The 25,724-nt window shown below is 41.3% G+C and overlaps 5 protein-coding genes across 17 annotated transcripts in view; 1 reads left to right on the top strand and 4 right to left on the bottom strand.

The window, feature by feature from the left end:
• Positions 1-60: 60 nt before the first annotated feature.
• LOC116850889 (histone-lysine N-methyltransferase SETMAR-like) lies at positions 61-1,248 on the bottom strand. Its single transcript, XM_032829707.1, has 2 exons — positions 859-1,248; positions 61-757 (listed from the first exon to the last, which is right to left on the bottom strand). The coding sequence occupies exons 1-2, from the start codon at positions 883-885 to the stop codon at positions 404-406; spliced, it is 381 nt and encodes a 126-aa protein (XP_032685598.1). The 5' UTR covers positions 886-1,248; the 3' UTR covers positions 61-403.
• A 258-nt stretch (positions 1,249-1,506) lies between these two features.
• On the bottom strand, positions 1,507-4,639 carry LOC116850886 (serine/threonine-protein kinase VRK1-like). The gene is made up of 8 exons (XM_032829704.1): positions 4,199-4,639; positions 3,826-3,878; positions 3,688-3,757; positions 3,330-3,526; positions 3,023-3,236; positions 2,182-2,876; positions 1,949-2,056; positions 1,507-1,840 (listed from the first exon to the last, which is right to left on the bottom strand). Exons 1-8 carry the CDS (start codon positions 4,353-4,355, stop codon positions 1,712-1,714), a joined length of 1,623 nt encoding a protein of 540 aa, XP_032685595.1. The 5' UTR covers positions 4,356-4,639; the 3' UTR covers positions 1,507-1,711.
• A 1,379-nt stretch (positions 4,640-6,018) lies between these two features.
• Positions 6,019-10,770, top strand: LOC116850885 (serine/threonine-protein kinase greatwall). 2 transcript variants are annotated; one of them, XM_032829702.1, is made up of 3 exons: positions 6,019-6,562; positions 7,184-9,101; positions 9,414-10,770. In XM_032829702.1, the coding sequence occupies exons 1-3, from the start codon at positions 6,362-6,364 to the stop codon at positions 9,458-9,460; spliced, it is 2,166 nt and encodes a 721-aa protein (XP_032685593.1). In that variant the 5' UTR covers positions 6,019-6,361; the 3' UTR covers positions 9,461-10,770. The 2 variants fall into 2 exon arrangements, with proteins under 2 accessions (XP_032685593.1, XP_032685594.1); XM_032829703.1 differs by having other exon boundaries at positions 6,415-6,562; positions 7,134-9,101.
• On the bottom strand, positions 9,504-15,205 carry LOC116850887 (proclotting enzyme-like). Its single transcript, XM_032829705.1, has 5 exons — positions 13,907-15,205; positions 12,093-12,403; positions 11,047-11,797; positions 10,590-10,735; positions 9,504-10,105 (listed from the first exon to the last, which is right to left on the bottom strand). The coding sequence occupies exons 1-5, from the start codon at positions 14,079-14,081 to the stop codon at positions 9,953-9,955; spliced, it is 1,536 nt and encodes a 511-aa protein (XP_032685596.1). The 5' UTR covers positions 14,082-15,205; the 3' UTR covers positions 9,504-9,952.
• Positions 15,206-18,908: 3,703 nt separating this feature from the next.
• Positions 18,909-25,724, bottom strand: part of LOC116850882 (protein grainyhead) — a 172,874-nt gene continuing 166,058 nt past the window's right edge. For 10 of the 12 annotated variants that reach the window (XM_032829690.1, XM_032829692.1, XM_032829691.1 and 7 more), the window contains one exon: positions 18,909-23,848. In XM_032829690.1, the coding sequence (XP_032685581.1) occupies positions 23,563-23,848 (286 nt within the window). In that variant the 3' untranslated portion in view covers positions 18,909-23,562. Of the gene's footprint in view, positions 23,849-24,955; positions 25,021-25,724 lie in introns of all 12 variants that reach the window. The other 2 variants (XM_032829694.1, XM_032829698.1) reach the window with 2 other exon arrangements.

Genomic DNA, 25,724 nt, shown 5'->3' with positions numbered 1-25,724 from the left:
ATTTTTTACTTTATATTGGGTATGGGAAAAAGTTCGTGGCGTTTTAGTAAAATTCAAGTGTTTTTCTTAGAGTATTAAAATCAATTTATTCAAACTAAATATGCTCCATTATTTTTGATAATATTTTGCCATTTTTGGGGTAGAGCCATAATTCCATCGCGATAGAACTTATGTGGTTTCTGGTCGAAAAATTGCTTCAAGTGATTTTCACAGGCCTCTTTTGAAGCCAGCTTTACAGCATTAAGAGAGTTCTGCAGAGACCTAAACAAATGATGGTCTGAGGGTGCTATGTCAGGACTATACGGTGGATGCATCAAAACTTCCAAGCTCTTGAAATTTTTGCCGAGTCATCAAAGATGTGTGTGGTCGAGTGTTGTCGTGATGGAAGACGACACCCCTCTTATCAATTCTGGCCGCTTCCTCTCAATTGCTTGTTGTAATCTCTCCAGTTGTTCACAGTAGAGTTCGGAATTAATTGTTTGACCGAGCGGTAACAGCTCATAGTGAGCGATTCCCTTCCAATCCCACCACACACACACATCACCTTCTTTGTCGTCAATCCAGGTTTTACGATTGCTTGCGCCTTCTCTTCTTTCTCTGTCCACGATCTTTTTCGAGTTCGATTGTCGTACGTGACCCATTTTTCATCACCAGTTATCATTTTCTTCAGAAATGGCTCAATTTCATTCCGTTTCAGTAGCGTATCGCAAATGTTAATTCGGTCTATCATGGTCTTAACACTCAACTCGTGAGGAACCTAAACATCGAACTTCTTTTTTTGTATCCAGCTTTGTGTAAATGATACAAAACTGTTTTGTGGTCGATCCCTAGTTTCCTGGCAATCTCCACACTACTCACATGCTTATCACGCTCAACTTTTTCCATGATTTCATCGGACTTTTCGGTGATTGGTCGACCGGAGCGAGGTTCATCTTTGACATCGAAATTTCCAGTACGAAAGCGAGCGAACCATTTCCGTGCTGCTTATTTTGATAGAGTATCTTCATCGTAAACAGCACAAATTTTTTCACAAGCCTGTGCAGCGTTCTTGCCTTTATCGTAGTGATACTGCAAAATGTAGCGATGAAATGTTTTCCTTATTTATATCCATTTTCAAAATAAAATAATTTTTGATCCACTTCACCAATTTCAATCTTTTCCGGCTCAAAACGAAGGTTGAAATGTCACGCGTGTTTAGTGTTGTCAATGCGATTACTAGTTACCGAGTGCTAAGCATAATGCCATCTAGTGCCAAACGCCACGAGCTTTTTCCCACACCCAATATATAGAATTTAATAAAGATTTTACAACTGAGTCAAAAACTTAAGTGCAAATTGTAGAAAATAAATAAAAATAAAATGGTAAAGATCACATACAGTAATAGACATACAGAAATGACCATTAAATATTTTATTGTGTATTTTATATCAGTACAAAATAATTTATATGTAAACAAATTCAACTTAAAAGATATTTGTTTTCAAACAAAAAGAGAATATGCACATATTTACAAAAATCTAATCTGAATATTATAATGATGTGATACATAGATATACATATAAAAATTAATATTATGCTGGTCATTAATATTTAATATATATAAGTCGTACAAAAAAATATGAATTGACACAAGATACGTAGTGTGTGTTATGGGTAATTTTTATATTTCTTACAATATTTTATGTATTTTATTATCTCAATTATCGAATAACTAAATATCAAACATATCCTCCTCCGACTCAGTTTCAGGCAGTGTTGGTTTTCTGGATTGTAATGTGTTCTTGGTGGTTACTTTCCCTTTAATAGTAGCAGGTCTTGACCTTGTTCCTTTTGATATCACCTGAATATATAAATTACATTGAATATTAATTTATATTTACTTAATTTTTTTAATTGAGAAAATCGGGATCATCGATCTCATTGATACAATATTTAAAATTTCTCTTACCTCAGGTTCAGTTTCAGAAGCGGTTGTTGAATTATCCAAAGACACGAATTTCCGTCTTTTACTAATTGGTTTCTTCTGTCGTATTTTATGTGAACGCTTTATCAATGGCTATCATACAAAAGTATTTTAGTGACAAAATGGATGTATGTAAAACAATATTTTTAAAGTTTAAGTTAAAATTAAAACTAGAAAAGTCAAATTTGTATATAATCCTTTTCTAGATAGATCATTACCTCTATTGAATCATTTTCCGAATCATCGTCAATATAATTGACTCGCATCTTTTTTCTACTACTCAAAAGAGTTGTATCCTTTGTTGCTTTAGGTACTTCGTCAACGAATTCTGTTTTTGTTTTTTCTGTTTCTTTTGTTTTTTGAACAATTTTAATATCGTATACACCGTCAGGATCTATACCTTCTAGTACCTTTTTAATATCCTTCTTATTACCGCGCTTTTTATCAATAACAACACCTATGGTACTTTTTCTTGGATTATCTTTTAATGTATTGCTTGGAATATCTAAATGTTTTGAACGCGGACTTTTTCTAACTCGCTCTACAAATTTATTTACTTTTTGTGGCGTAGATTTAGTAGAATGTTGTTGATTAGATGTACTTTTTAATTCTAATTTTCCATCTGGTTTATGATTTAGTTTTTTTAGACCAGCTATTAATATATCTTTAAATTTTTCATAACAGGGTATTTCATTAAACTTCATGTTGTTTAATAAAGTCATAAATTCATGTACAGCTTGTGGAACTGATCCATGGAAACACTTGTTCAGGAAGCTATTTATGTTCCCAAAAGCTTTTTCTTTCTCTTTCTGGACGGTAACTTTATCGATTAATTTCTCCCATGGAAGTGAACCACATAGCCAAAATATCATATTATAACATAAAATTTCAATATCACCACGCAGTGTTGGTACTAAAAAAAATAAAAATACATATATTTAGAACATACAATGTATGTTTTTTTATAGTTATTTTTTTTATAGTTTTTTTATAGTTAAAATTCAAAGAGAAAGATAGAAATATATTTTATTGAGTATTAGAATTGTTCTCAATTCTTACCTCCCATATGGGCATCTCTGCTTGTATACTGTAAAGTCCCATTGTGTGCCTTTTTTACATCAACTTTTAATTCAGTGCTTGTTGTACAGCGAGAAGCTAATCCAAAGTCCACTAAGTATACTTGATTATAAGATTGTAAGTCCAGTAACAAATTTTCACCTTTGATATCAGCATGTACATAATTTTTATGATGAATGTATTCTAATATATCTATCTGAGAATTCATTAAAATATTACCATATGAATTATAACTTACCCAAAAATTATAAGTTATAAAAAGACATAAAACAAATATGATAATACTTACTATTTGCAAAACTAGTTTATATACTGTATGTTCTGAGAATTGTTTATTATTTGCTTCAAAAATTTTCCATAAATCTGTTCCATATCGATCTATTACTAAAAATCGATATTTTGTATTTTTATATTCATGACTTCCAGAAGCAACATATTTAGGCATTCCAAGTGCCGTAAGATTTTTTTTTCTTTGCCAACTATTAACTAAAAAGATCTCATGATGCACTTATTTCTCAAATGTTTTATCCAAGAAAATGTTTTATTATGTTACTAATAAATATTCATTATTATAATATTTTTTAGTAAGCAAAATCAATTATATAATGGAGAATATTGAAGAAAAAAATTCTTAATTCTAAACTTACTTTCATCTGGCTTGCAATTCCTCATATAGAAATGCATTTCTACAAATAATGGACCATTTCCATGTGGTTCCTAAATTAATAGTGTATGAGAAAAATAAAAATGTCACAATTCTAGAATTAGATAATTATAATACTTACAATTTTTATAACATTGGGATAATCTTTTGGAATAGCCCCAGAATATAATGCCGCTGTAATTAATCATAATTTTGATTAGTCAATTATATAATAATACAACCTAAATTGTTAATAACTTATTATATTGTAAAATTAAATGTTCATATTTGAATATAATTGTGCAAGATAATACCAAATGCAAATATCTTCAATATAGTTATAAATAAAAATTCTTGCTAAAATATATCACAAATGGCTTGTTGATTTTTCCTTAATAACTATATCCTTGCATAATAGTATTCTTTTAAACGTATACAAATAACATAATTTATAATGATATATTATTAGTAGTAACCCGCTCTAAGTGTAAACATAATGAAACTCGTTCATTTACCAGAGTAAACTTCGCCAAAACCACCAACGCCGATCGACTTGCCAAGAATCCATTGTTTTTTCGATATGTCTGTGAGAATTTCTCCGGGTGGTAATGCCTCGGGCATTTGATAACCGTTTTTTTTACGCGGTGCTCTCTTTGCCACCTTTGCTGCCATTGCAATATGACAAACTCGTTTCTTGATTAAATTAAATTGTGATAAATATGTCGTGTGTTATGGAACAATCAGTCTGTGATTACAGATCTTGAATGTACAAAACGATTATGATATAATTATTAATTAATCATACAGTATACTCTAGCATAACGCGCCAATCTGTTTGATCACCTAACCTACAACACTGTAACAGATCATATGACAGACAACCGCCAAGATTTCATAAAAAAATTTAAATGTCGCGATTACAATAGGCACTTCATGTATACGTTAAAGCAGAAAAATAACCATAACCGCGATTTAGTAAGTATTTCATACTGAAACGCCTCTATGAACGTGGACATAAACTGCGTAGTCAATGTCTACAGATTATCTAATGGCTCCTGTAGACAGGACGCGGTAATGCTTACCGCGCGGCGGAAGTCCGCGCGACAGCTAATCAATATGTTGTTTTTCCGTAAGAGCTAGAAAGTTATTACGGAAAGCAGCATATTGATTGGCTGTCGCGCGAACTTTTGCCACGCGGTAAGCATTACCGTGTCCTGTGTGCAGAAGCCGTAAGAGTGCGAATCCATGCAGCGGAACGCGGAACGAGAGCGAAACCAATCATGAGCGTTCCGCAGTTTTTGTTGCACGGATTTTCAATCCCTAAGTATCCATGGAGCGGAATGAGCCAATCAAATCGTCCCATTTTATTACGTAACTTTACGCCGAATAAAATGGGACGATTTGATTGGCTTAACTCGGATGATGCGCGCGTGACGTACTAAGTGTGAACGCACCCCCAGAATGAGTAGCACGTAACTAAAATGACTTTTAAATTAATGTTTTATTATTCGTTTTTATTATTATGTACAAAACCCAGAAAGCATAAGATCTCCTGAGGACGTCTTAAGGACGTCTTGAGGACGAAAAAATGTCCTTAGGACTTCCTCAGGATGTACTCTGGATGATCCAAGGACATCTGTGATATTAGGGAAATATTTAATTAAATGTGTTTTGTATTGGAAATCTTTACTAAAAATGTTAAAATCTATAAAATAAGTTTTAAGGCGATTGTAACTTTTTGAAATAATGACTCATGATTGGCTGAGCAAAATCCGCAATGTACTTATTCCGCTTCATGGAGACTTAAGAGCTCCTATTTCAATGCTAAAAATTACGAATTTGTACATATATATTATGCATCCATTGTTAAATTCATGGCATAGCGGTTGTATTGAATATTAATAAACTTGGCCAGCTGGATTATTTGTTCTTCTTAATTTAAGGTTATATGAATCTACGTCTATTGTATAATAGAAGTATGCATATATTACGCAGTCTACAACAAAACTATTCCGCAGATTCCGCTAAAAACTGCTGAAAAATACGGAACGCTCGTGATTGGTTCCGCTCTCGTTTCGCTATTCCGCTGCATGGTTTGCATCCTGATGTCTCCTGTATACAGAACGCGGTAATGCTTACCGCGCGGCGGAAATCCGTGCGATAGCCAATCAATATGTAATTTTTCCGTAAGAGCTAGAAGGTTATTACGGAAAGCAGCATATTGATTGGCTGTCGCACGAACTTCCGCCGCGCGGCAAGCATTACCGCGTCCTGTGTGCAGGAGCCATAACGTTTCACACACCATTTATATGTAATCTGTTCTTTTCAGCTGCACTACTGAACTGGTGCAATAAGTTAGAGTGAGAAAACATATACTTGTCTCATTTTAACTTATTGCACCAGTTCAGCAATGTAGCTGAAAAGACAGACCAATGTTCACGCGTGAAAGGCGGTGTGTTGATTTTGACAAGTGTCAAGCTGCTTTTGAGATTTCGGTTCTACGCGAAATATGCTGATAATAATGAACAGAGTGAAACGAATCGTGACACGAAGATTGCGATTTTTATGAGACGGTGCGCACTTGAGTATAAATACGTTAAAATCTTGTCAAAAATTTACCGGAACTCGCGGCCCAGTCGTGTTTAGGTTATCTTCGTGCTCCTATATTATCCTTTTAAATGGAAGAGGTGACGGTCAACTCATCGGGACTGCGCTTAGATGGAAACAATCACATGGTCGTGTCGGGTGATAAGACACCCAGCGGGAGTGACAGCGACGCAGAACGTCAGGGTGGAGATCGCACGCCGCAGCAGTCTGAGAGATTAATCGACAATTCTATTTTTAATACCATTTCCCAAATCGTCAATCCCAATGCAAAGGTAAGTGCGCTCGTTCCCCTTGTTTTATTTTTTTGTAAGAGCAAATTTTTTCTGAGGCTCACAAGTTTTAATTTTGAGAGAATCCGGATAATATAACCTTGTAAGAAAATTAAGAGAACCATGTTTCTCATTCTTTATTTGTGCATGTATAAATCATGTAATCTATGATTTTATGAAATATATAATTGAGAGAAGCTTATCAATATTTTTAAAGTATATTATTTTGCCAGCTTCTTTGGCAGATGAAGACCTAAACTTTGTCTTATATGAAATTAATCCCAAATTGTATAATTGAAGCATGCATTCCCAAAATTTTGATTGTGAAATTATTACATGTTGTAGAAATATAAAGTATATTACTAGGCCTGCTTGTTTTAGCTGCACACTGATACTACATTCCTTGAAACTATGTTCCTTTTCTTTCTGTATAACTGATTGATTTGATATTTATTTTATCTACAAGCAAAGAGTACAATTTCTAGTTCAATCGAAAAATACAGGCTAACTATATTATAATACAGGATAAATATTACATTGTCACAATATAATTTATCTTGTTTTAACTTCACAGAAATGTAAACTTCAAACAGAATATTTAAGAACATTGCATCTCTTCGCTAGGTGCCAGAAATTGAGGACTTTAAAATAGTAAAGCCAATAAGCAGAGGAGCGTTTGGTAAAGTATTCTTAGGATACAAGAAGTCTAATTCCGAGCAAGTGTATGCGATTAAAGTGATGAAGAAAAACGAGATGATCCATAAGAACATGGCGTCGCAGGTTGTGATCGAGCGTAACGCGCTGGCCTTAACCCGCAGTCCATATTGTGTGCAACTATTTTACTCGCTGCAGACTGTCAGCAGCGTGTACCTAGTCATGGAATACATGGTGGGTGGTGATCTCAAGAGCCTGGTCGGCTTTTACGGCTATATGGAGGAATCCATGGCTGCGTTTTACACAGCAGAGATGTGTCTGGCGCTGGAATATCTTCACTCGCACGGCATCGTACACAGAGACTTGAAGCCGGACAATATGCTTCTGTCGAGCGAAGGACACGTCAAGCTTACGGACTTTGGACTTAGTAAGATATCGTCCTTACACAGGGATCTCGAGATATCGGATCTGGTGAATTGCACGCCCAACCTGTGCACCAGAACACCCGGTCAGCTCCTTTCGTTGACCTCCCACCTATCCTTCGGATCCGCGCAGAAGTCTACTAGCGAATCGAACATGAGCGATTCGAGCACACTGGCCATGAACTTGCTCTCTGCGCTGCAGAAAAACAGTACTAGACCGCAATCTTCACCAAATTCGATTATCTCCTCAGTTGCGTCTGGTGATTATTCACGAGTATCTGGTATCACGCCGTTTCAGTCGGTGGAAGATCTGCACTTGGAAGACATGGGACAGAGCACGACGAAAGATGAGAACATTAGGAACGGCGAGCGAGGCCCGCCAGGCATCGACAGCAATAGTTCTGACAGCTACCACACCTGCGAATCGTCATCCATTCAAACGAACAATCATACGATTCAGAACACAGAAGACGAGGACGAGTCTACGCTCGAGGCTGAACAATCGCAACAGCCTCTGCAAACCAGTCCACTGAGCACCTGGGTGAAATCGTTCGGCAGGGGAGCGAAGAGGAAACGACACAATGAATCTACGACGACTACCGGCTTAACGTGTGAGCTCAATGCGATGGAATTGGATGTCACCAAGACACCCAAGAGGAAGAACCGTGGCCCCTTATTCTCCGACGCGAACACGGCGGTTAACGTTACCGCGTTATCTGATAAACCGATGGACACTACGAACGACACGAGCAGCGAGCAAGACGCCAGTTCTGCAGGTCGAGTAGCCTTCAGCACCCCAGTGTCTTCCACTAAGCAAAAAAACCGCGAGAACGGAGAGCAACGGAAATACCAGGAGGAGAATGGTGCTTTGATTAAAACAACGAGATTTCATCTACCACCACCGTCCACCTCGCACTCCGCGCCAAACTTACACACGTGCGACACATCCGACGGCCATCGTTCGCCCCAGGGTATCTCGCCTATCAAAACACCCACGACTTTGAGCAACTGTTACACGCCTTACAGAACGCCGAAGTCGGTTAGAAGAGGCGGCCAGACTGCGGCTAACAGGTCGGACGATCGTATACTCGGCACGCCCGATTATCTCGCGCCGGAACTGTTGCTCAAGAAAGGTCACGGGCCAGCGGTCGACTGGTGGGCGTTGGGTGTATGCCTGTTTGAATTTTGCACGGGTGTGCCACCGTTTAACGATGAGACGCCGCAAGCGGTATTCAACAACATCTTGGCACGGGATGTACCGTGGCCCGAAGACCAGGAAGCTCTGTCGTCAGCGGCGACTGACGCTATCGACGCACTGCTCACCTTGGACCAGGCGACGCGTCCTTCGGCAAAGGAGGTCCGTGCCATGACTCTCTTCCGGAATTTTCCCTGGGACGAGCCGTCGACAGCCACGCCGCCTTTCATCCCGCAGCCGGATGATAAGTACGATACATGCTACTTTCAAGGTATGTTGTACTTCATGTCACACCATTGCCGCTTAAGGAACGATACTATAATGATAACGGCAGCATAATTGTGCTTCGTTGGCTATGTAGGTTGTGATCATGGAATAGAATAGAAAGAGAGTACATAAGCAAATTTCTATTATATTGTACAATTTTTTTGTTTTCCTTTTAAAATTTAGTAGTATTTTTTTCTCTTACGCGGTATTGTTTCTTAAATAATATCGTCGATACCATCATATTATTCGGTCATCGATTACAGTCGACACCATTGATGGTATCGACGACTAACGCGGGAATCTTTTTTTTTTCCAGCGAGAAATATTCTCCAACACTTGAATGTAAGTCAATGCGATACGTAGTCTTCGATGGACGTGGCAGGAATGGAAGCCTACAGTATCGAAATATTACTATATGTAACTTTATTCTCTTTTTTTTATATGTACTTGTGTATGTATAGTAGTATAAAATACTTTGTCAGTACGTGAAATCGCGCGAGCTTGCGTTCGTTTTCTTACAGTAAATGGATGATGATGGTATTATTTAGCGATGAGAAAGCGTACATAGAGCACGATGATATGGAACTTGAGACGAGTTGAAACGTTCGCATCTTGCATAATTAAAAGGAAAAAAAAAGAAAATGACAGTCACACTTCCTCGAAAGTGTGACCACGTGTTGCTGCTTTCGAAACACGAAAGCATATCTCTTTTTAATACCGCTGTAGGAAGCTCTATCTTTGTTAGGGCTCGAGAGTTTTTTATCACATTTTTCGAAGCGAATGCGGCGAATGCTGCGTTTTTCGACAAGCCTTCTTGCGGCTGTGCGAATCAGAGGCAGTAGATTATTGTATCCTCTATTTTAGATTTTTATAAATCCACGGTAAAAAGTGCGTCACTCTCGTGTATACGCCTGGATATTGTCCTTTACCGCAGCCTATTCCCCATGATACAATGCCAACTTGCTTCCAACGGCCATCATTAATCATTAGAGGGCCTCCACTATCGCCCTGTAGATAAATATAGAAATGCAATGTTATTAATTTTTATTATGAAATTTTTGTATACATATAAATATTAATTGCAGTCCGTAATTTATTGCGAAATAAGATCACCTGATTTTCACTAAATTTCGCCTTTTTATGGAATTAATCGATAATTTTAGACTAAGTAATAAATTAATTTTGCTTTCGTCCAGGAAAACTCATCAATATATCGCATTCAGGGTTACTATGTTATTTACATTAAAAAAAATTGTTCGATAGAAAATTATCAAACGGATACTTTCGATTAAAACTTGATCAAATACCGATTAATTTTTATAATCATTATAATCAGGGAACATTCGATGAGAAATATTTATTTTTGATTGGACATCAAAATTGATCGGAATTTAATCGGAAATATCCGTTTGACAATTTTTTTGTCAATTAACGTCTCTCAGTGCAATGACCGCGATATTTAGAGCGACAAATGTAAAGTGCGAATACCAACCGAGCATGAATCCTTAGCGGCTTGACCAGCACACAGGAAGCTATCAACGATTCCTCCCGGTGCTGCTATACCATATTTTAATTTGCACTCGCTATTTGACCAAACCGGGATTGAAACCTCCTGCAGAACCGCTGGTTGCACCCCACCTGATAGAATACAATAAATTATATTGTTAGATTCTTTTACGCGTTATATTTTTTCAACAAAAGAAATATTCCAATTAATTAGTGAATAGTCGCGCTTGTGAACGCCTTATGTAGAAAATAATTTTTTTTCTTGCGTAGCGACTATGCAAATTCATTCTTTAGAAGATACAAATGAGGGCACTCGAAGGTATACGTACACAGATGTTAATCGCACACTCATTATTCTAAGTTAAAGAACTCTCTTTTGTCGACGTGACTACTCGCTGAACAACTTTCCGGTTGAAGTCGTATTAGCATAACGTTCTTCTTACCTTCCCTCAAAGAACCCCATCCGATGACGGTCGCTGTCTTGCCGGAGTACAGTTGTGATCCGCTAGGAAGACAAATAGGTCGGATTTGTTCGGTGAATTCCACTGGTTCGTTCATCGTGAGGAGCGCCACGTCGTTGTAAAGAGTTTGAGCGTTGAAGCCCCGGTGTCTCACGACTCTTCGTATGCGTTTTTCGATGTGACGAATCTCTGTGTTCGTCTTGATGTTGTAGTCACCGATGCGCACCGTCAATCTCGCCACGTCCCAGGAATTCATGTTGGCGACGCAGTGTGCCGCCGTTAGGATGTGTCGGTCGTTGATGAGCGATCCGCCGCAGAATTGTCGTCCAGCGTTGAATAGCCCGGCAATCCACGGCCATTCGCCTGGATCCGCGGGCTTGCCACCAACAATTCGTTCTTGATCCTGGTTGCCGTTTTTCGCGCCGCATTGCGACATGTTGATGCTCGAGCTAGTGACGGGGGGCAGCTTGCTGGTCGTCGGTGTGGTGGTCGCGGCCGGCCACCAGGTCGGCTTCTTCGTTGGCCACGTAGTAGCGGAACCGGGTTTCTTGGAACTCGTGGTAATCGGCTTCGAGGTGGTGTGCGTCGACAGACCAGGCGAGGGTGGGTGAGTTGGTAGTGGCGGTATCGTGTGATGCGGTGGGTGCGTGGGAATCGGTGGTGGCCAAGTAGGTGCAGCCTGAGGACGTGCTGCTACGTGCGTGCTCTCACCTTTCTTCTTATTATCTTCCACCTGAAATGATTGCGATGTATGATTGGACATGCAATGAAAGAGATTGGCAGGATGGAAAAACGTATTTAGATTCTTCATCAGACAGACTGTTTCCAGTCTTACTTGTTTGAATAGTCTCTCTTTTTTTCTTTACTATTTTGAGAGTACGCACGAATGTCGAGTAATTTATTACTCGCTTTGATGACTTTGGTGAAGAAGATCACTCGCGAAATTGTATCGTTGAATTCGCGCGCGGCAAGGACACTCATTTTTAAGCTGAATGCAACGGATATTAATGTAATTCAGTAGCTTCTACCTGCGGTTCTTCCACGATCGCGGAGTCGCAGTTGTCAGGATGGGGTGTGACGGTCGGTTGCAGGTTCGAGCAGCATATTCCAAAACTCATGTGTCCATCTTCTCGCACATAGCTGCACGTATCGTAAACGCCGAGTACCCAGCCGTCTAAAGCACCGAGATCAGGAATCTTGAAGTATGGATAGCACTCTTTGAAGGTCGTGCAACGACCGACCTCGCCTTTCGAGGTCAGACAAGTCTCGCGGGTTGCAGCACCGCTCCAGAGAATTTCTCGACCTTCTCTCGATGCGGACTGGCTCGGTTCGATTGCGGCTGCAAATTGAAATTTTACGTAACCGTTTAATTAAAGTTTCTTTAATCTTGTGAAAAGCGTATAGAAATTCTACATGATGATAAAAGAGAAAAATATAATTATCTGTATATCTTGTATCGTGGGTATTCTATCTGCATGATCTGTCATTGCTGCCATTCACATGGATACATCTTTTCTTCTAGCTCTTTAATTCAATTAATCGTCCGTTGAGGTATGTTATTATATCCATCGTAGAGTCAGAATATATAAAGCGTATTTACGTACTCGAGAATGTTTATTTTGGCATGAAAATGTTATTATTAATGTTAATATCTAGACGACACGCGAAGTATCTTTTTCACCTCAAGTAGAAAAATTGAAATAAAATTTTGAACGTTGTTTCGAGTAACAGCATGGGAGTAATTGCATGGATTAAATTGCTATTACGAGCATGTACTTCTGTCTGTGCCTTCATCTAAACACTGGTATGAAAAAAAAACAAATCATATGATATAATTGAGTTGTATATTGAAATAAATTTAAGAGAGTGGAGGATGAAAAACTCGTAGAGTTATCAATTTCGACATTTTGACGAGAAGCTGATCAACAGGAATTATTTATAAAGCACGATCGACTTGGTGTCAACCTTGTTGTCTTGCCGTTCGCGCAACATACGCACTACGCAGTTGCCGATCGAAACATAATAAAATTCCATCGAGATACTTCGCGGCGAGTTCGCTGACCTACGAGTCACACTGGTGCACACGTACATCAAAGGTGAGGAGCGCGCCGGGAGAGCTTCCGGTCGCCGTGTATGGGACGCGCGCGCCAACGTTCATCGTTCGTTAATCGTTATCCGATGTGTATTGCATCTGCTGGGGGAATTTCGCGATCGTCGACGAGGAAAGTGAGAATACCTAGGAGTCATTGACTGTGTAGTCAAGAGATTACACACAGAGGACCGACGTGCCGTTGTTTCTGACTAATGATCTCAAGATAATTGATGATATAATAACAGATGATAAAAAAAGTTGTCGGAGCGGTCGTTGTGAGCGGAATATGAAACAGAAGACAGGATCGTTTTTCACAGTCGGCGACTGATTTAATCGTACCTCATGCTAATGGCAGTGAAACATTCCACAAACATTATTATTATTTTTTTTCGAGAATTAATTAAAACGAAGTATGAAACGTTCCTTCTCTCTCGTTGCTCGATGACAATCAGGAACATTTAATCGCGATGACTGTTAAGACTGTAGTCTTAATTTTTCTCGTTAGCATTATTTTCTTCGGAACTAAGCTGTGCAAGCAAAAAGCCAAAATAGATAGAATTCTACAAAACTCTCAAAGAACTGTCCAGTGACTTTGGATTTGTGTAATTCTCTAATCTAAGCTATCTGTGAACGAAACGAACGAACGAGAGATCACGAGGAATATTCGCGTGCAGACCAAGCTGTATCATAAGAACCAGGGATCTGTCCGGACGAGGAGCGCATGTAAAATAGAATACGATCGATACTGACCTTCGACGATCACGGCATCGTCCTCTTCCAGCAGATGAGTGTCATCGGCCGGCTTGTAGCTCCGTGATCTGGATACCGACGCGACAGGCGTTTCGGGCACGTTCGCCGCGATTACCTGCACTACGAGCACCAGCACGATCAGCGCGAACGACGGCAATCCGCGTGGCCGACTCATCCTAACCAGGAGGATCGTCGTCCTGCGAGAAGGTGCTTCGAGAGGCACCGCGAGCAAAGAGCAACGTACGGAACGCGAGACTTTAGGACGATCACCACGTGTGCAAACGCCGGACGAGGATCTTGAGGAGGACTCCACTAAGCCGCCGCCAGGCTGCTGAATAGCCGCTGCTCGAGCTTATAACGGGCTTGCCCTCCCCTCTGGCGCTCTCTGGTGCTACTCTCTGCCCCCGGTGAGCTCTTCCGTGGCGGAACGCACGAGGTGTTTCGCGCTCTTTTCTTCTCTTGCTCTTTTATCACCACCTCGAGCCATCCGCTCCCGTAGAATGGCCGCAGGGTAGACGATGGACGGAGAAGAATCGCGCCAGAGATCATTGGGAGAGACAAGACCCTCCCAATCCTCTCTCGGTTATTTATACTACGCGAGGGTGAAGTATTTCCTGGAGCAGAATCCACTATGAAAGCAGTGTTCGGTCATCTCCGTTCTTTGCGTCCTTACGACAATGACGACATAATAAATTAAATTATTTTTATTAGAACTGAAATATAGGTGTCTCATCTTATTAGATTTTATCGTGATTTCCCCTTATTCGAAACGCAATGCGAACGTCCGAATCCTTCTCAACACAAAAACGAAATAACATGAGGGCTGTCTTTTCTGCGATATATATGCGAAACAGGGAATCGTGTTGCGACATCAATATATAATACATTTTGTACAATGTGCAACAATATATTCGCACATTTTGCAATGCGATTCTTTAACACCTCGTAAGACAATTACGCGATTTCCTCGGGAAAGATCGATTTGCGATTTGAATATATAATACGCAGACGATAATATTCATTCGTGTGAATGGGATTAAAGTTATCTTGATTATGTAAGTTGTATGATGGAACCGGATCGATCGGTCTTCGATCACGGTTCGTGTCCAGCTTGAATGCCGCGCACTGGCATTTGCATAGAGAGCACGATCCTCCGCTTGGCCTTGAAGATGCCAAGAGAAGGCTGCACGTAAGGGACGGCCGTGAACTTGCTTACCGCGTGATCCCCGTGCGCCTTCGTTTATCCCGACAGTACGTATTTATGCATTTCCTTCCGCCGACGATGAATATAGAACCATCTCTCCCCCAGCGACCTCCTCCGCCGTGGTATCTTTTTTCCATCTCGAAGGTGCTTCAGCTCCGCGCCTCTTTTTGCGCACGGCTCGCGTCGTTTGTTGAACATCATTGTACGCTGAACTAACGACGTTACGCGCACTCTATGACAGTGAAGTGTATTGATGCAGAGGTATGCGTTAAATAAATAACATAAAAAGAGAAAAAGAGAGAAAAAAATATAATAAAACATTTTTGTTATTTGCACGAAGCGTATTCTACAATTTTGCAAAGTATTATATCGCGCTCGCTGCATCGCAGGTGACCTTCCTCGCTGAGTGTGAAGAGCGCTGAAAGCGAATTCAGTCCATTAGAGGACGGGATCTTCGATCTTTTTGCGTTAGGTATAAACAGTACCTTCCGCGCGCGGGAGAGCGAAGGAGCGGAGGCGCTCGGACCTTGAAGTGTACGTCAGGGTACTGCGATACCTAGGGTCGACGAACTGCGTCCTAAAGGGTGGAGAGGGAGGCAGAGGGATTTTAAATTCGCGCGTTCTTTGACCGGACAGCTAATAACCACTTGCCGTCGACATCCCGGCAGAGGCTTTTTTGTTGTCGCTCGTAAATGAGGGCTTGGTAATCGATAAAGACAGCGGTATCTGACTCGCCAAACCGGACCCCGCCGAAAATACGAGCGTATTACCAGTTCAGAAATGAACGGGCGATCGTGGGTGGCTAGACCGCGGATCTCGGATCTTCGTCGGCCTGTCGCGTGCATTTGCGATAGACATGATTGTCTATCGAATGTCGTTCGTGTCTATTATCGGTGTATCGAGATACACGGAATTCGCAAGAGATATTGACGCGCGAAACCCGGCCGTGTCGTATGAGGAAAGACTCGTTCGATCTGGAAACCGTAAGCGAGGTTCAATGTTCTTGTTTGAGTCGCCGACCCCTGTTATTAGGGGAACATATCCGGCGATACTTCAGCGTGCGCATGCAATAAAATCCGTTTCGAGGATTCGTATTGGCGCTACGGCAATATTGCTGGGCCTCGTTAGATTCTTCCTCCCAAAATATGCAAACCGGTTGGGTCGGGGTTGCTCATAATCAAGCGGGAGATATCAAAGTGGGGGGCTCGTTATGCTTCTAACGACGTCATTCGGGAAGAAAGGTCTATGCAAGGAAAAAAAATCCGCACACGCCCGGGGTTGGTGTGCAGATAAAGAGAGGTTGAAGAAATTCGCCTCTCAACTTTAGCAAGTCGGACCTGTTAACTTCAGAAATAATTTCATTACACGTGTGTATGCAAAATGTTTAAAATATAGCTCGAATTTTACGGCGAAGCTGGTTAATTTTTATTTGAACGTATTCAATGAAAAAGAAATTGACCGATCCGATTATTCCTTTGCGAGCATGATGCGAAGTGTTTCGTAAGGTCGATGAGGCGGAAATTTCATTTCTTATTGCACGCTTTATTATTGCTATTCCTCATAGCGCAATATCTAATAAAATGGACAATAAAATATGTTCACTTTCTAACACCGTTAAACTCATACGTATGATCGTTCGCGAATATCCGAAGCGTTGAATTTGATTACCTTAGGATCCTAATCGATTCGAGTTAGATAATACCGATCTCATTGAGTCTATATTCAAGTGTATAAATTGTAGCAATGATGTGTAGGCTGTTATAACGGCCTCGCGCAAAAAATCCGATACCATCTTGATGTCCGCGATATGCCAATTCAATTTTATCGGCTCAGCAGCCGGCATGCTTTTTTTACGAGGTTTATTAATATTTATATGATTTATCTCCCCTCTTTTTCATTTTTTTTCTCTCTCTCTCTCTCCTTCTTATGTGCGCGCTTAGTAGTTGATGTAATCCGAATTGAATTAATGTAACATGTTGGAGCTCTTAACTTAAAGAGCACTCTAATTATAAGTGTGCGTATGTGCGTGATCGCTATAAATCTCACGCACTTAAGAAACATAATAAGCTAATGAGCAGGCTGTATTATACACTTTAGGAGAATCAAATCCATTGAGAAATAACAATTTTTCAGAACATAAGAAATTCAAATCGCGTCTTATTTTCGAAGAAAAATATCGCGATAAAAACCACTCAAGACCACTGCGACGGAACTTCTTTCGTCACAAACATTCGCATGTGCGTTTCGCAAACTACGTTCTACCTTGGCTGATTGATACTACGCGATTTCTCTCGCGTGAACAAAACGGAGGAGAGACACGTGTATGCCCAAAGAACTATTATAACTTACGTCAGGGCCAGTGTCCCCCTACAAGGTCCTGGCACGATCGTCACGATGCTTGCATACACACCAGTGACTCTTCTAGCTGATGATGATAACTATCCAAGTCGCGCTGTAACAACTTACTACCCTCCGTTCCCCTACCTCTGCTTGCGTCTGAGAAAATACGCGAGCTGCATCCCATAATTAAGGCGCCAATTAATTCCCCCTCCTTAGTTCTTATTCGCAAACTGATCTCGTATCTCAGAGAAACGTGAAGAGGAAGAAGAACGTCTCGCTAATCAGTACTTCAAGACTTCGAGGAATGAACTGTCAGACTACCTGTCGAAGAAAAAAAATAAGAGAAATGAAATGGATTGAAAGAAATCTATAAAAATTTATCTTCACAAATCTTCCCGATTATCGCCAATTATTTCTAAAGTTTCTCCATAAATTGGCTTGAAATAAGTTGGAACATCCGGCTTCCATCTCTCATCGATGAGCGATTATAATAACACCGCAATTCTGACTGGTTCGTGATCGATGGGGATTAAATGTAATGTTCTCGTCATCGAAGTAGATGACATTTCGCATCGCGTTCCGTTACTCGATCCACCGTGGGATAACGACGCACGCACGCTCGTCCATCGCTAATCGTACTGGATGTGTCATGTCAGGTTTTTCGGATAAGCGATTCCATCGAAGTGTCTGCTCGGACGGCTCGTTAAGGTACGTCAGCCGTGAAATGCGCGCGGACCCTTCTGAAAGTGGTCGGACGTCCTCCGACACGTTGGTTGATTTTACGGTGCACTCTCTACATTCTTTCTCTAAGACGCGGAATCTTCTTTATCTTTCTTTATAGGTTTCAACGCTCGGAATTCCTTTTTCCTTTCTTTTTTCTTTTAAATTCCTCGCCAACTGGTTTCCTCCGCGGGCGTCGCTTCGCAGCAAATCACGGTCTTCTTGGCGCTACACGAAATGAAACAGGACAGGAGTGCGCGAATCCTGTAAGGAGAAATGATGAGGTGAACGATGACGACGCGAGTCTCATTTTCTGGACAACGTGTCCGAGCTATGAACATACGCGATACAACGAGATTTGATTTTTACATTTTCGATGTAATAAAAGGATTACTTTGTCTGGCTTCCGGATTGGCTTCCGGATTGGAAAAAGCGAAGTGGGATGCAATCGCGAAACGTCAAAAACGAATCCACGGAAGCCAACCTGGAAGTCAAGCCAAAATATCAATGAAGATATTTTTAGTTATTGACTAAAACGTAATTACACATTACATGTTGTTAATATGTTGAAAACATTAATTTTTGGCTTATTATTCAATAGAAACCTGAAATTCACAATGTTTCGCGAGTATTCTACTTTATTTATTTAAACTTTCTTCAGTAGAGAAATGACCGGATATTTCTAATCTTACATACGAGTATAGATGCAACGACAGCGATGAAACAAAAGACGTGTGATTTATAAAACGTACTAATATAATATTTATTGTTGTAATGAACATCGTAATATAATATAATATCACCTCTGGCACAATCTCACGATGGCAAGACAACGCGACGGAAGAAAAACGTTCGTACTTTCGGGATCTTCTCTCATCCTACCCTTCACGGCTTCTCGCTACCAAATTGATTGCGACAATCTCGACCCGGTTGTTCTGCCGGGCAATAACGGCTTTTATGCATTCTTCTATTTCTAACAGTAAACCTAAAGCCCGCTGGCTCTCGTTTCACGTCGCTGTTTTACGTCGTTGTTTTAAGCTTATGATATCGGGACGGTCTGGAGAGATCGTCGCGGCGGGACCGCGATCGCGCGACCCAGGTACGCGAGTACACCACGCGGAGATTTCGGCAAGTTCCGTAAACGCGGAAATACGGAAACGGTGAGACTGACGACGCGATTCTCGCTGGGCAACCGGCGATATCATCCGATCGCGCGCTCGACGTCCCCTCGCGACGCCGACTCATCCACGGCTCTCATAACGTAAGTAATAATATTAATAATCGTGTAAAAATGGATAATAAAGGTGATACTATTACAATAAAATGGCTTGATGACCCAGCCGTTTGTCCACGTAACGAGTCGTATCTTCCGCCTCATTTCGAGATGCAACGGCAGCGGTTGGAGGGTATGGGTTGATGGAGGGGAGAGGATATTGTGATTATACATAAAAATGTCATGGACCAAAGCGCTAACCAACAATTTCGGTCTGTAGATCTATCTCTTTCTCACTTTCTCTCTCTTTTTCTTTCTTGCTTTTTCTCTATCTATATCTATCTCCTTTTCTCTTGCGGCATTTTCCTACACAGGCATTCCGGGTTATCTCATACATACGCGCTCTTTCTCTCGATCCCTTTCTCGCTTTCCAACTTTCTTTCTCTAGTACTCGTATTCTCACCCAGTACAGACACGCACATCTCGTGTATAAAAATAATAATATTAATATATAATAATAATATATAATAATATATGTCTTAAGTAGAATAAAATCCATAATATTAATAATATCAATCTATATATGATGTCTGCAATAAATGTAACAAAATAGTCCTCAAGTATACAAATACTCAATAATATAATGCATTTTACAAGCGTATTTTGATCGTTGCTTTGATATCGGTGTACGTACGTACGTATGATTAACGCAAAACAAGAGAAGTGTGTGTCGTGATTATTCCGCTCTAATCTAACGTCTCTGACGTAACTGACAACAAGTGTTTGTACGTTCTCTTGTGTTCGTTTTCGTGTATGTGTATATGTGTGTGTGTGTGTATGCTCGTGAATGCGGACGTGCGGTAGATCGATGTACGCGTACGTCTCTCTTTCTCTCTCTTTCTTTTGTATGATTCGCGTGTGTGCGTTTATATATTGCATACGCGCACAATCGTGCCGCACGATTGCGCGACGTAAGCTGGCAAGTGGCTCGCTTTCACCGGTGGCACATTAACGTTACTTCACCCTACAAACTACATAACCACAGGTTATTGGTACTGGTATCGCTTACGGTCGTCTCTCGCGTCTGTGGGACGCGCGTCGACGATATCGCGATCTCATTATCTCTCGATTAGATCGTTCTCGCTGTAATCAATGCGAGCTTCCAGCCCGCACGGGTTTCGAATCAACGCCTCGGAAGTAGAAGGACCGCTGACCTTGAGCGATTCTTTTAATTTATCCGAATGACACGATGATATTTTAGCAATTCTTTATAAAAAGACATTTGGAACTATGTCTTTCTATGCTTCAAAAATAAGACGATCATTCCGCGACGAAATCAACGACACGTTTCTTTTTCTTTAGAAAGAAACAATATCGATCGTTCTAGTTCCGAGATATCGATTTGCTGTCTTATCGCTTAACGTCTGGACCGGGATCCTGCAAGAGATTACACTACGGATATGGATTATAGCATGATTATGTGTTACTCTTATTAGTCTTAAGACTTAGAATAAAGTCGTGGCTCCTCGATGCCATTACGAGTGAGTGACGCGCGGCAGAGAATGCGGCGAGAAGAATGGGGGCGATCTGCCTACGGATTCTTTTCCGACGCGCGATTATTTCCGCCTGAGACGGGGGATTATTCGCGCGACGAGTGGTAGATGATACATTATATAACTGCGCAACGTCTTGGTGCAATCGCGTGAGTTACGCGCGTTGACACGTCGCAACGCTCGCAAATAAGAAACTGTAAAAAGTCTCGTTAACGACGGGGTAGATGGGAAGAAACTATCGATTAACTTTTTTACCGGGGAGAGCTATTAGTGAAGCTACTTACGATTCCCGATCGGAAACGCGGGTTTCTTAATCTCGTCCGTGTCTTTGGGTTACGCGATGTAACAAACGGCAATAGTCTCCTCCGATCACAGCGTGAGATCATCGTAGAATTTAGCGCTAACTCTATTTAGTTCCGAGTTGATTGCTAAATAAGTACAACCTTCTAATCAATTCTGTTTGTAGTATTAAGAAAAAGAAAAAAAAAAACTGTCTGAACTTGGATACGTAGCGTGGTAGTTCGGTAACTTGCCCGGTATTCAAAATTTTTCGATGACTTCGTGTGCAAATTGAGTATAAAGTGTCGAAAAAAATTTTTTTGTGTTCTTATGTCGATTTTTCGTCAAAATAGCGTCCGGCATCCGTTTTTCACCGGGCGCGTGATGTAATCACCCAGATAGGTGTACGCAAATTTGACGGCAACTTTACTATACGATTTGCAAAAGTTTCCAGAGAGACTTTCATGATTATCACAACATAGACAATCGATGATGGAAACTTTACAATTCTTTTAATTACATTTATATTTACACAACATTGTCGATGGTTCTAACGGATTTGCCGCTTGTCGATACCTCCGCGTAGAAAAGTCATAGTGACACGGGATAAGTTGCATTTGAAAGTTGAGACCGTCCTTCTTCTGATGAAGGAATGACCGTTTCTCTATGTTATCGATTGTCAATTTTGATCTATCAATACGTCGCTAAATCTAATTTCTTAATCGCCGAATCAAATTTTTAAATCCGACACAAGACACTTCGACACATGTACGCAGATAGATCACATCAAACTGAGTAAAAAGGCATCTATCATTTCTTAAACAACCACATTTTGGGATATTAATAAAAGTAGATTAGCGAATCAGTGCGCGCGACGCTTGAGACGAGCTCTGTAAACGTTTCTTAGAGACACGCGTTACAACATGCTCTCCCGACACATCGAAAAACAATTATCTCCGCGCCGCTCGCATCTTCAGTTGTCAAACAATAGCCACCGTCACTGATAGACATTCTGTATATAAAATTTCGAATCTAAATTTTCTTATGTAACTTTCTGGATGCAGAATTTGACCGAATATCTCAAACTAAAGGTAAATCTGAAAGTAAAAGTGCAATTTCGATTTTGATTCGAGCGAGCAGAAAAAAAATTGCTCTTTTATTACCGTGTAATGTCTGACTATCTTTTACGAGTATTAACTTCTCCGATGAGATCCAGGTGTTTGTTATATTTTCGCACAATTTAGCGGGATCAACAAATCGCGCGTCTAAATTTTTTTACTGACGAGGGTCAAGTGTAGATGCAGAGAGGCACGACAGGGCAAGCAACGATTTCCCGTGTCGTTGACTAATACGCGTCGAAATGTTATTTGTTTATCGTGGAATTGCAACACGCGCATTGTGATGTATATACGAGTTGTCGGCTTTCGAGGTGATAATTCGCGGAGTTAATACCGACAAACGCAGTAAATGCGACGTGCGTTGTTTCTTCATTGAAGAGAAAACACGCGAACAAATTAAGAGCCCGTACATCGGCTAACGTACGAATTAGTAAAGAGTGAGTGGTTCATGTCTCATACACACCTACATATATACGTCATACGCATACTTAACATATTCTCTGGGGCTTTCTTAAATCAATTTTGATTGATTTACATGGCGCTCGCGCTTGTCGCGCGACGCATCGTGTATCCTAAGCTTATAACCATCGACATAAATTGTTTACAGAGCGAAAACAAACAATATAAAGTAACGAGTCGCTTCGTACGCGGCCGTAGCGACGTGTATGTGTACTCTTGCACATTCGACTTGCTCGCCGAGTCGAAGCCCGCACGTCTATGAGCCCTTACAAGCCTTAAAAAACTCAGACGATAATTAACCAAGTGTATCCGTCAAACGTCCTGAAAACTATCCGTCCGTCTAGCCATATTACGAAAAAGAGAAAAGAAAATACATCTCGGCTCGGTCTATAACGTTATAGTATGATTACACGAACGGAGCCCAAGCTGAAGCGACGTCTGATGTTCGAAATCGTTTGAGGTCCGATGTCCCGCGGTGTCCTCTTGATACCTCTCCTTCTTTCTTACTCTCTTAAAGTCGTCGCCGAAAGCTGATTAGCACGTCGCCTCTCGTCGTCATCTCTCGTTGCCTCCTGAGGCGACGAACGTTCCTGACGAGGCCGTTGCCCGCTGAAGCCGTACGAGAATTGTCTTCAACGCGACGCGGAAGACTCCATCCAGTGATGATCATTATATTCAGCTCTCCCGAACGAGCGTTCCTCGCGACAGTCGCCTACTCACAGGCGTATATTATATACACGATTGAGAATGAACTCCCTCTGTTCTCGAGTTCACGTGTTGCCGTTGTCGTGCACGTGCGTATGTGCGTGCGCGGAGTTGGCGAGAGGTGAATGCGGTAGATGCGGCGGCGATGAGGGCAGCTCGATGAGAGTGACGTCGTACCCGGCCGTGGTGGGAGGATCTCCCGGGTCGTTGGGGTCGCTCGGCGAGCCCGGATTGTTCGGATTGCGATCGCCGCTCGGGTCCGGATTGATCCGCGAGTGGCTCACCTCCAGCAGAAATAGGTCCTCATCGACGTAATACCGGATCATGTCGTCATCAATTTTCGCTGTAATTCTGCAACAGGGTAGGCGAGACGTTCTCGTTAAATCACCTCGCGACTAGCGGCGATTCGGCGGCCGGAAGCCACCGCGACGGTGGCGATATCGCGTTCATTCTGTAGGACGCGATTGAGTTTCGGGTTGGCATGCAACGCGCCGACTTTAACCGCTATAACATGTGATGCTTGACGCTCAGCGAGCTGTCACGCGCGATTTCCGTCACGTACGACTGGCGAAGCGTCGCGACGCCGTTGCGATCGGCGATCGCGATAAGTTTCAGCGCAAACGGCTTCGCGAAACTTTTTCGACGCAACAGATTACTCTCCTTCCAGTATTTCATATCTGCAAATAAAGGAGATCAGTCAAACGAATAGATTTTTCGTCATTGACAAGAAATCATCACAATATCGTAGCGGCGAAACGACGTGAATATTCTGTTGCGGTGGATCTTTAATGTCTCCACTTTAACTGGGATTTTCTCGATGGAAAAACATTGAATCGTAAAGTTCGCACCGCGCTGCGCGTAGCTAGAGAGAAAGAGACAGAGAGAGAGAGAGAGAGAGAGAGAAAGAGAGAGAGTGAGAGAAAGAGAGACTCGATTTTACGACGTGAGATATATCGAATAAACGAAGAGTAACTGTTCGAGGAAAACGGTCGAGAGGAATCCGCCGTGCGTAACCATCGTATAAGGTAAACGGGCAAAACAAAGAATCACACAACAGCCATGCGGGACGCGTGATGCGACATTATGCGAGGCAGGTAAGCGAGTGCACGAATGCTCATGACAGAAGGCAGAAGACGAGAAGTGTAAAGGATTAGTGGATTAATCGGACGAGATATGCGGTCAACGTGCGGTGACAAACAACATGCGCGTTAAGGTTGGTGATTGAGATAGAGAGTGATTTTAATGACAGCATACGCGATGACACATTCGGACGTATATCGCGCGGAGAAACGTATCCGAAATACAATTAAAAGAGGCACGATCATAGGCGAGAGGGAAAGAGTGAAAGAGAGAGAGAGAGACTACCAAACCAGGCGGAGAGAGTCAGGCAATGTCACCGTTATGGCATGCACTACGTAGGCGTGCATGCAAGTAAAGATGACACTCTACTAAACTTACCCCTTTGTGTTTTTGCGATAGAGGTTATTAATACTCGAGGATGCAATTTTGTACTTTGACTCAATCTGTAAAATAGAAAAAAGTAGAACATTAGAATTTTGATAGTGGTTTGCGGACCGTCGTTCGTTTCACTCTTGCGTACGAGAAAGTACTGCGAGACGCGCGTAGGTAGGTAGACGCAATTCACCGCGAGGAATGACAGAGAGAAAGACAAAGAAAGAGAGACAGAGAAAAAGAAACGAGAAGAAGAGAAAATAAATACAGAGACATACAAATAGACAAGATAAGTAGAAGATATAATAGCAAAAATAATTAACAAACAAAAGAATATTCATGACGTACAGCCGTCGTCGCGATCGAGACAAAAATCGATTAGCGCAATCAAGAGAGGAACGGGAGATTTGTTCGCGGAAGGAGAAGATGCGCGATGGAGAAGAGAAAATAGATTGTTAAGAGAGAAAGATAGGTTGAAAAGGAGAAAGAAAGAGAAAGAAGGTGTTTCTTTCCACTTTTTTCTTCCGCCGGTTTTGATCGGTGTAACGCGCTCTTATGTCAACGTTTGATAAGTCGTCGACAATCTCACACACACCCACGAAGGGAGGGGTAATGATCGTACGTCTTGCACTTCGATATTATATTAATGAGGATCTTGGACAGTGGACAGTGATGCATGCGCATTAATATTAATTAGCGAGTGAACCAGTGCGAACGGATATTAATAATGGCGCAGTATGCTTTCACATGCATGGGTAATGTACTCTCATGAGAC

The sequence above is a fragment of the Odontomachus brunneus genome, unplaced genomic scaffold (assembly GCF_010583005.1).
Source record: "Odontomachus brunneus isolate Ranch 3 - 2012 unplaced genomic scaffold, Obru_v1 Obru_scaffold_158, whole genome shotgun sequence".
In the NCBI taxonomy this organism is placed as follows: domain Eukaryota; kingdom Metazoa; phylum Arthropoda; class Insecta; order Hymenoptera; family Formicidae; genus Odontomachus; species Odontomachus brunneus.
The sequence above is the reverse complement of the archived record's forward strand: the minus strand, read 5'-3'. Positions and strand labels throughout refer to the sequence as shown.